This window comes from Fukomys damarensis, unplaced genomic scaffold (assembly GCF_012274545.1).
Source record: "Fukomys damarensis isolate Sample0158 unplaced genomic scaffold, DMR_v1.0_HiC HiC_scaffold_2, whole genome shotgun sequence".
NCBI classification, from domain to species: domain Eukaryota; kingdom Metazoa; phylum Chordata; class Mammalia; order Rodentia; family Bathyergidae; genus Fukomys; species Fukomys damarensis.
In genome coordinates, this window is record NW_022900914.1 from 8703471 (window position 1) to 8714165 (window position 10695).

The 10695-nt window shown below is 45.8% G+C and overlaps 1 protein-coding gene across 2 annotated transcripts in view; it reads right to left on the bottom strand.

Moving 5' to 3' along the window:
* The window catches only part of Ift172 (intraflagellar transport 172), a 35145-nt gene extending 24721 nt beyond the window's left edge, over window positions 1–10424 (bottom strand). The window contains exons 1-13 of one of the 2 annotated variants that reach the window (XM_010604729.3): window positions 10258–10417; window positions 7001–7144; window positions 6684–6796; window positions 6254–6293; window positions 5799–5864; window positions 5507–5586; window positions 5243–5330; window positions 4105–4319; window positions 2922–3045; window positions 2444–2539; window positions 976–1131; window positions 587–640; window positions 105–208 (exon numbers count right to left, since the gene is read on the bottom strand). In XM_010604729.3, the coding sequence (XP_010603031.1) occupies window positions 105–208; window positions 587–640; window positions 976–1131; window positions 2444–2539; window positions 2922–3045; window positions 4105–4319; window positions 5243–5330; window positions 5507–5586; window positions 5799–5864; window positions 6254–6293; window positions 6684–6796; window positions 7001–7144; window positions 10258–10296 (1319 nt within the window). In that variant the 5' untranslated portion in view covers window positions 10297–10417. Of the gene's footprint in view, window positions 1–104; window positions 209–586; window positions 641–975; window positions 1132–2443; window positions 2540–2921; window positions 3046–4104; window positions 4320–5242; window positions 5331–5506; window positions 5587–5798; window positions 5865–6253; window positions 6294–6683; window positions 6797–7000; window positions 7145–10257 lie in introns of both variants that reach the window. The other variant, XM_010604730.3, reaches the window with a different exon arrangement.
* Window positions 10425–10695: the final 271 nt, after the last annotated feature.

The following is a 10695-nucleotide window of genomic DNA, read 5'->3' on the forward strand; positions in this document are numbered from 1 at the left end:
AAAAAAAAAAAAAAAAAAAAAAAAAAAAAAAAAGATTAGTGAAGGACACAAAATTTGGAAGTCAAAAGGAACTTCCAAGGTTTCAGAGAACCTTGTGAGGTTACCTGATGAGGTGAGGGCTCATGAATTCAGTACGCACAGAACCTAAAGTGTCACTGTTCCCATATTCCACTAGGGTTAGCTCTCCAGCATTGAAGATCATACACACCTGGGGAAGAAAGGGACCAGAGGCATGAAGAAAAAACGGTACAGGAAGGAGGACTGTAATCCAAGATGACGCCTATTTTTATCCTGGCTGTTTCTCCCCTTTATCTGCTGTCTCCTTATCATTTACAACTTGCCCTCCTGACACACAAGCTTCCCAGGGCTAATCGAGATGGTGACGGTGAGAGCCGGGCGTGGTGGTACATGCCTGTAATCTCAGCCCTCAGAGGCTGAGGCAGGAGGATTGCTGTGAGTTCGAGACCAGCCTGAGCTACACAGTAAATTCCAGGTCAGTCTCAACTCATAGTCCGTGACAAAAAAAAAAAAAAAAAAAAAAAAAAAAAAAAAAAAAGATGGTGATGGTGAATTAAGCTCTACTCACATTCTCATTTTCAAAGAAATACTTTTCATTGCCACCAGATCCCTGCCAGGCTACCTGTAAAAGGAAAAGAAGGAAACAATATGGATAATTACCCAAGACAAAGCTGAAAAAAGTGGTAGGAGTCAGAGACCAAGTTTAGGGAGGTTTGGCATTATACAAGAGGCACTATGTCAGATTTTTGCCTTGGTCCCTATGTTTCTGAGATGGCACCAAATAGTCCAACTATGGTGAATCATCCTCCAGGATTCTGAACTTCTCATTCCTTGAAACCAGGACCCAGACATCAGACTGTCACAGCTTCCCGTGGATAGCTTTCCCTGAGTCCCGGGGTCCCCAGAAGCAGCAAGCCAAAAGGCCCCTGTCCCCACCCTTCTGTTCTTGACCCCTACCTCACTAAGGCGATTTGTGTTCAGGTCTCCCAGCAGCAGCGTATCTGATGTGTGAGCCACCAAGTAACGTTCCTTTCCCAGGATTTTCACCTCTTCCACCTCATAGTGTGACTTGAGCACCACCCGGGTCCCTGATGACAGGTTCTTCACAATCACCTTGGTAGGGGACAAATCTGAGACTCTGAGGCTCCCAGGCAAAAGGAGAGTGAGAGTGCTGCACCCCTCTGCCCACTTCCATAGTGCTAAACACAGTACCTTGTTTCCGCACTGTGGCTGGGACACTGTTGATAAGGATGGCACTTTACATTTACAGAGGGCTTTACTACATGTGAAAGACTTCCATGTATATCTGTTTTGCTGCTCAGAGCACATATGATTCTAGAACAGTGAGGGCCACGCTTTTAGAAAGGAGTGCCGAACCCACAACCCGGTGATTTGTTGCAAAGTGCCAACACTGCAATTAAACCTGAATACAGGTTTTGGTTTAGAAAAAACAACTCTACATTAATACCTTTTGCCTTAAGGAAAAAAAAAAACAAACATGCGTGCCATAGGTTCACCACCATTGTTCTACAAGTTCAACAAGGTAAAACCAGTAGCTATGTTCCTCTAGCTCTTCGTACAAAGTTTTACACCAATTATGATGGAGTATGGTCTTCTTTTCTCTCTCTCTCTTTTTTTTTTTTTTTTTTTTTGTACCAGGGATTGAACTCGGGACCTTGCCCTTGCAAGGCAGGTGGCGGCACCACTGAGCTAAATCCCGGACTAATATGGTGATTTTTAACAGGCTGTTCCTTTGCTATAATGATCTTACTGATTAGGGGACAATGTCTTACAGATAATTACCTTTATATTCATGATGCCTAACTGTTTACACATAACAGAGAAAGAATAAATATTTCTGAAAAGAATAAAACGATGGGGGGAAATAAGGGTACCAAGGAATAAACAGAAAAGGATAGAGGTAAAGCGAAAACATGGGCTCAAGAACTGAGAAATTAGCTTGCAACATCAAGCATCATGAGTTCTGAGGTCCTACAAGAGCAGAGTTCACATGAGATCCTATGGGTCAACTTGACAGTGGGTGATGAGTGGTGAGGTTTTAAATTGGGAGATGTAAAGAAAAAAAGGGCTGGGGATTTAGCTCAGTGGTTCTGGCACCTGCCTCGCAAGTACAAGGACCCAAGTTTGATCCCCGTACAAAAAAAAACAAAAACAAAAACTGGGAGATGTGAGCAGGAATCTCTGTACCCGTAAGCCTAGTGCTGAGACTCCTTCTGAGGGGCCAGCAGAACAAGAGCAGGCAAGCTTCCAGGGTGTTTCCCCAACACACGGTTTTCCTCAGAACAGCTACGCTACAGGGCTGAAGGTTAAAGTCGACACTGTGGCTGCAGCCAGTAGGTGGGAATTGTTCCAAGGATGAACAGACTATACAAGGTCTCAGTGCAGCAGGCTGTCAGTGGCTCACCTGGCTGGGTCCCACATAGGTCAGCTCAAATTTATTCTTGTAAATGCTCCTTCGGAGGCAGCAGTCAAACTGTTCCACTGCACCACAGAGTGTGCCCTGGAAGGAAAAATGACAGCAGAAAAGGTAACATATTCTGTACACTGGTATGAAGGGAGTATCTGGTGACATCTTCAAATTCTAGGCTCTAGAATTTAAAGAAGAGTTGGCATTTTTTGAAAGTGCTGAAAGGAAAGAGGTGGCAGTCACAGGACTCCAGGGCCTCGTATGTGGCCGGGAAAATTAGGGAGAAGTCAGCCCTGCCTGTACAGCTGTCTCTTGTGTGGCCTCCAGGTGACCGTACATTCCTCTTTAACACTTGACTTTCAGTTGGGAATCAAAAGGAGACGTCAAGATTCCCTAATGATGCCAGGTGGGTACGCTTGTGGAGAGGCAGATTTTTCCCAAGTCACCAGTGCCAAAGGGATGACGAGTGACCTACTGCGCAGAGTCGTGAGCCATCCCGCTTCCAGGCCAAGGCAGTGACAGTGTATAAATTGGCAATTTCTTTGGGCTTTGCCTCTTCCCAGATGCTTCTTCGAGGACTCCAGTTGAGCACCCGAAGTCTGAAATAAGGTAGAGGGCTTTTAGAAGAGGTGGAGGCTCAGCAAATGTGTGAAAATAAGCTTCTGACAGAAATTAGATTTGCTGAAGAAAGGGAATTCAAGAAAACAAATGAACTGGGGAGTCTAGCAGAGAGGACAAAAGGGGCAAAGGAAGCTGGGAAAATCAAGGCAAAATTAAATGAAATAAGCAACAGGAATGGAGAAAACAAAAAATCAGGGCAAGTGAGGCAAACAAACTGTCAGTAGTATAGAAATATGGGAAAAGAAAAGAGACATGGTAGGAGTTAGAGAAGATAGAAACATGAAACATAAGAGTGGAGGGGACAGAGCCGGGCGTGGTGGCACAAGTCTGTAATTCCAGCACTTGGGAGGCTGAGGCAGGAGGATCGCTGTGAGTTCGAGACCAGCCTGGGCTACATAGTGAGTTCCAGGTCAGTCTCAACTACACAGTGAGACCTTGTCTCAAAAAACAAAAAACAAAAACAAAAACCAAACAAACAAACAAAAAAGAGTGGAGGGGACAGAAAGACCGGACTGACAAAGTTGCGGTAAAGCATCCTTCAAAGAATTGATGGAACTGGGGAGGCTGACGCAGGGCAATTGCCATGAGGCCAACCTAGGTTACATAGTGAGTTCAAGGCCAGCCTGAATCTCAGAACAAAAATGTCTCCCCCCAAAAAAGGACAGATGGGACTCAGTGTTTATTTGCTGTTTCATTCATTCATTCATCCAAACATTAACATAGCCAGAGAGGTACAAGCAGGAAATGAGAATATATTCTGCTCAACTCCAAGCTAGTGATCTGAAAGAGGCAACGGGAACACACAGACAGTGGTGATGAATTCTGCTACGGAATCCTTGGAGAGGCACAGAGACAAAACCGCTCGCATGACGTATTTAGAACTGCCGGCCAGCCCATGGGTGGGGGGAGTAGAAAGAAGAGGAGGTATGGATTATAATCTGAGAATCCCTGAAACATACACTTCATTTTGTCCAGGCGGCTACTCTTGTTGAGAATAATCTGGTAAGACAGAGAGTTTACAGGGAAAGGGTACCCACCTGTCATAACTTCCCAAGACAACAGACTGGCCCCCGGGACTTGCTGCAGCTGTGGTGAACTCCCGCTCCTGCGGGTCCCGGCTGTAATCAAATGTCTGCAGCACATGGCCTTCCTTTCCATAGGCCACAATCTTCCGGTCACAGCCAGCGGCCACAATGCTGCTGGTTGCCCAAGCCAAGGCATAGGGTGGGCACGGGTGGTTAACCAGCTTCCCCTAAGACACAAGGAAAGGGTTTCAGTCATACTCTTAGGGCTCCACCCCAGAAATTCCTCCTCCCAGCACCTGATACACCCACTCTGCCTACTGTGTCCTGCAGAAATCTTTGTTCCAACATTTTCCTACCCTCGTCTTGAGACTTCACAAGTCCCTTTCTGCTTCATGAACGCACACACCTATACACACATGTTGGCCTCATACTCTATAAAAATCTCAAGATAGGGGAGATCTCTGATGTGTGCCTAGTAAAGTCACCCCAAAATGGGGCTGGGTATGGTGGCGCACGCCTGTCATCCCAGCACTCGGGAGGCTGAGGCAGGAGGATCGCTGTGAGTTCGAGACCAGCCTGGGCTGCACAGTGAGTTCCAGGTCAGTCTCAACTACACAGTGAGACCTTGTCTCAAAAAACCAAAAAACAAAGAAACAAACAAAGTCACCCCAAAGGAGATGTCCTACACATTAACTGACACTGGCTAGGCTCACAGATTTTTCTGGCTCCATTTGTTTTTTTTAGGAGGGCTACATTTAATCACTTGTTTTACATATAATACATAATATGAATGATTCAAGTAATACTGAATTATACAGCATAAAACATCAAGTTTTCCTTGTATCTCCATCATTTTCCCTTTTTAGAGTGAACAGTTAACTTTTTTCTATGAAGTTATATATGTAAATGTGTTTTACGGAAATGAGAATAATTTTCATTTTTCATTTGCCTCAGAAGCTTTACTCCCTTCATCCCAAGATCCCTTCCCCGAATCATCTCTTCCTATAAACAGTATGAACTGTCTCCCTCCACAGGTCTCGCCCTCGGGACTCCCCCCAGTGCCTCAACCTCAGTGCTTCCGATGTCTGGCCTTCCCAGGAAAGCTCCTCTGATTTTTTTCACCCCATTGCAGAACATCATTTATCCCTACCTGTGACTCTCCAGAGCCTTCATCATCAAAGAAATACCTAACAATGGTACCATCTGCGTGGCCGGAGAGAATTCCTTTCCCAGAGCAACTGAAAAACGGGGAAAGGAGAGAAATAGAGGAATGGATTATTTCATTTCTCCAAGAAAGTCCCCTTTCTCTGTCAAACTCTACCCTGCCTGTGGTTCCTGCTACCAGGCCTCCCCATCTTTCACACTATGGTCTCCCAGACCCCACTGGAGCTCTGTCCTGACCCTTCTTACTCACTTTGTTGTCAGTGACACCACATAAGAATCTGTCCCATAAATGGTAGATGACTTATTAGTTTTGGTGTTTGCCAATCGAACCTGAAAATGGGAGGAGGGATACAAGTTTGATTAGGGCTACTTTCAATTTCACCAAGGTCCTTAAAAAAAAAAAACCCAAACACACAAAACTGGCCCCCACACATTATCCGTTAGTATGCGACTTGGCTTTAAGAGAAGAGATGAACCATGCTCCTTTCCTGACCCACTGTCCCCACCCACCACCTCTCCTGTGTTTCCCTTCCCTTCTTCACCTTGCCTTCAGCCAGTCCAAAGACAACGGTGTACTCTGCAGGCCACTGCAGACAAGTGACAGCACTCTGTATGGAAACAGTGTTGATGAGGCTCCTGTCCCTGTGGGTCAGCAGGTTTACGAAAACCTGACACCCACCACACTCTACTCCCCAGTCGTCGATAGGGAAGCAAAGGAAGGGTACGACTGGGCTGCTAACAAGAAAGCAGGTAACGGTGAGCAGCTAGACAGGACCATCCTTGCGGTAGAAAAAGCCACATTCAGAGGTTAGAAAATGCAATTCCTGGTTGCATTTAAAAGCAGATGTATTAGGGCCGGGGGGTTAGCTCTGTAGTTCCACCGCCTGCCTCGCAAGCACAAGGACGGGAGTTCGATCCCCAGTACCCCCGCAAAAAACCAGATGTATTGATATATGTTTGCTGATCTTAAGCTCTCAGGGACTGCTCTGAACTTTACCGTCTGGATGAACTTGTTGCAGATAACTTTCTTGTCACCCCTGCCAAACAAAAGGAAGAAAAGCACGTTAAATAAGCTGCCAAAAGGGATGCTGAGGGAAGGGAAGAAAGACCAGACACCTTTCCTGGCCCACTAGTGCTTCCTACCCCTCTGTAGGAGCCCCGAAAGGAGCTTGAGCAGCTCAGGAACAGAGCAAAGATGCAACATCATGCTGGGGCCTCTGCTGATCTTACTAGTTCCTCCAGGGATGGGACTGCAGAACACATGGGACAGGTAAAGGCCTGGAGGCAACAGCAACAGATTCCAGAAGGCCTAGTGCCTTCCATCCCTGAGCTCAGGTCCTCATCCTTCCTACTCCTCCCACACTGAGGCATTTCTCACGCATCCTCTTCCCTGTGGGGCTGTCTCACCCCACCAATCCCACCCTCACCAATCTTCTCCAATCTTGTAGACATAGATGATGTTGTCAGTCTGTCCTATGGCAATTTTGGCGGAATCTGGAGAAAAAGCCATGCCCTTGACCATATAGCTGTTCCTGCCATACTAAAAGTAAAAAGAAAAAGAGAGATAATGAAAATACAAGAAAGTAAAAAGAAGAAAAGCTGCACATGTATAAAAAGAGATGTATACTGAGGAAAGGGAGGGGGTAGGACATTTGTTGTGTCCAATGCTAGAAGGTGGGTTAAGATGCTTCCCAGGCTTGTAAGACCTCATCAACAGGCCAAGGTACACCTGAGTGCTCTTCACCTTCATGTCAGCCGGTTTGGTGGAGAATTTATCTCTCCGCTCCCCGTGTTCATCATACAGCAACACCACTTGGTCCACGGTGCAGACAGCAAATTTGGCATTGTTGTGGGACCAGGCCATGCAGGTCACCTTGGCAGCTCCATCCTGCAGAAGCACAGGGATAAAATGAACCCTGATTCTGGTCTAGAATGCCAAAAGCATGTCCAGCCTTGTGACTCTCTTCCATTTTCTTCCTGTCACAGTCCTTTGTTTTTTTTAATAAAAGATTCCTGTGCCCCATCCTGGACTTCAGAGCCATCAGAACATGGACTGAGGACAGTGTGCTTCTAGACTCACAGTGTGAATGCGCTGACTCAACCACACCACTGTATCCTTGCAGCGGGCCCCTTGTTCCCTCATGTCTCAGGTCTGCCACTGAAATACACTCAGTCGTTCTAATAAGTTTCACTCATTAGCTATTCATTCAGTTAATATATTTCTGAACACCTTACTGAGAAAAGTAGTTGGCCACGGGCTGAAAAACAAAGAGAAAAATATAGGTCCTACCCCACAATCTAATAAAGTGGTACAAAATAGGAAAAGATGTAAGGGAGAAATACATGCAGGGATGGGAAGAGGACAGGAAGTAAAAAGGATTAAGATGCGATATGTGTGTGTACCAGCGCCCCATGAAGAATGTACACATTATATAATGCAAACATGCACTAATTCTTTTTTAACAGAGCAATACAGCAGGTGCAGTGGCACACGCCTGTGAATCCAGCACTCAGGAGGATTGCCGTGAATTCACGGCCAGCCTGGACTATACAGTGAGACCCTGTCTCCAAAAAAGAAAAAGAAAAATATGTACAAAGTGCTATGATAATTTGGAAAAGCCTGAGATGATGAAATTGAGCTTTGAAGAATAGATGCCGTGGGGGAATTACCTGACTGAACGCATAACGTGAGCAGAGGCAACCTCTGGTCAAGAAACAGTAATTTACTCCTGCCAAAACTACCTTGTAAATACGTAACAGCAGAGAGGAGGTGACACTGGGGACATCTCAGGAAGGACCTCTGAAGCCAGGATAAGGACTTTGGTTTATTTAGCAGGAAAGAGGCAGACAGTGAAAGATTAGGAATGGGGAGTAAAATAATTAAGAGAGAGACAGGATGAGCAATGGCACCCTCCACGGAAGTACTCACTTCAAATTAGCACAAGTCAGAAGTGATCGTTACCCAGGTGAATCATTCTAGCCGTGTCTGTCCCTCCCACCACCAGCTCTGCTCATCTATGGTTCTCTGACCTTAAAGGTCTCACGACTAGGAATTTAAAAACTTAGCTTCTGCACTAATTGTCTGATTAATCCCCTGGGTTTTTTTCTTTTTTTTTTTTTTTGGCTTAAAACAATTGTCACTTTTTACTCTGAATCCACTATCTCCAAAGTCAGAAGTCAAAAGGCTCTTCTTACCAGAATCCTCAAGCCAAAGGCAGAAAATAGCCACACCACAACTGGCATTCTCTAACTCTTCACTAAACTGGGCGAGAGGGGTTGAGGGCTCCCCACAACTTTGGCTGATCATCCTGCTTCCTGGCTACGCCCAATCCTGGGCAACTGGCCTTCCCTGCAACATGACATCATTTGATTTTGAGAGACTGAGGGAGGGTTCCATTTCCAATTTTTCCATTACAGCAAAGCAATTTTAAAATTACAGGCAGGGGCAGCTTACTGAACAAGGAGCACAACTCTCTTTTGCTCAAATTTCCTTTATTCTCCAAGCGCCACATCCTCTGTGAAGCCTTCCTGAGTCCTATAATCATTTATCCTTCTTTCTGCACAATATATATCACATGAGATTGTTGAGAGAATGAAATGAGACAGGGAACAGAACCATAGCAACTAAGCTTTAACAAGAACTGCCATATGGTAGGTAGGCATTTTGATAAGTGCTTGACTCCATGATCTCACTTTACCTCATAATTCTGAGGTAGATGCTATTATGATGCCCCTTTTACAGAAGGGGAAACTGAGGCACAGAAAGGTTAAGTAGTTAAGCCTATGTTTATATATAGCTTGTAGGTGGCAGAACCAACATTTAAATTATGTATGTCTGGGGCCAGGGATTTAGCTCAGTGGTTTGGTGGCCTGCCTTGCAAGCGCAAGGACCCGAGTTCAATCCCTGGTACCCCCCAAAAAATAAATAAATATGTATGTCTGACTCCCTAAATCACAATCCTAATGTCTACTTATGCTGCCTTGGTATATATTAAGCGCTCAACTATGCAGATATTTTTATTAGCTTTGTGTTCTTCAAAAAAAAAATTTTTTTTTTTTGGTACCGGGGATCAAACTCAGGCCCTTGCCACTTACAAGGCAGGCGCTAGAACCACTGAGCTAAATCCCCAGCCCTTTGTTTTTTTGAGACAGGGCTCCTGCTATGTAGTTCAGGCTGGCCTTGAACTCACTATGCAGAACAGGCTGACTTCGAACTCACAGCGATTCTCCTGCCTCAGCTTCCTGAGGGCTGGTGTTACAGGCGTGTGCAGTTTCCCCCATCGCTTTTCAATTTTGAATCTGCTTCCTCTTGTCTATCAATTTTTACACCACTTTGCAGTTTACACTTGATCTTAGCCAAAAGGCCGAGAAGCGATTGCTTTTCAGTTTATAGTGCTATTTTGGGTATACTACCTCATTTAACGCCCTCCCAAGTCCTCTAAAGTTGCTATTATCACTACTTCCATTATTCAATGTGCTGAAAGAGACTGCATGATAAAGGCTAAAGTCAGAGATATCAGGTTATTTAGTTAATTAGACCCTGAAGTCTGGTCTCAACTCTAAAACCCACCTTTTCTTCTCTACGTTTCAGAGCTTCTCCCCTAGCGAATCTCATGCAACAAATCTTCATCAGAATGACGGTTCAGTCTCCCGCCCTCTCTTTTTAGGGATTGCCCTAAAGTGCTTAATTTATGCGGTGTATACTTATATCCATTGTCCGTACACGCGCGCCTCTCCCTTTGGACGGAGCCTCCGTAAGGCAGGGACAGTCCTGGGGTGGTTTCGGATCCCTCCGAGCACCTAGTACCCAAATGACGCATGAAATGGATTGAAAGCTACGCTCTTCAATAATCTACATCGCCTACTGAAAGCTCAATCAAAGCAGTAGCGTAACGAGCATCTCCTGCACAAAGTAGGTGCTCAGCAATATAAAGTTCAGTTCCTCCACTTTTCTTCGACCACACGGTGTCTGGGGGAGGGAAGAGGCGCGCAACTCCTCACCTGAGGGCTCAGCAGGGTCCTCAGGTGCTTCAACTGCATGACGCACACCTATCCCTCAGATGCTACCAGTCAGCGACAACTTCCGCGGTTACCCGGACAACCCGCAAAGCCTCGGCCGCGACATCCGCTGACGCAAACGCGACCTGAGCGCGACACACGTCACGTCTTGGGTTCAAGACAGAGCACAGAATGTGCGCAAGCGCAGCGAGAACTAGGGCGGGCCCACGTTAAATTTGAGGAAACCTCCCCTCGACCAATCCCGTAGCTGTATGCAAAGCAAAGGCCAAGCCACGCCCACAAAGCCTTCGGCAAACTCGGGTACTTCGCAGTCTGAATCGTCTTTCTTGCTGGTTGACGTACGTACGTCAGTGTGGCTGAGTGCGCGCTTATTCCTTAAATTCTGGGAGGAAAACACAGCCATTGCCAGGATAGGCAAAA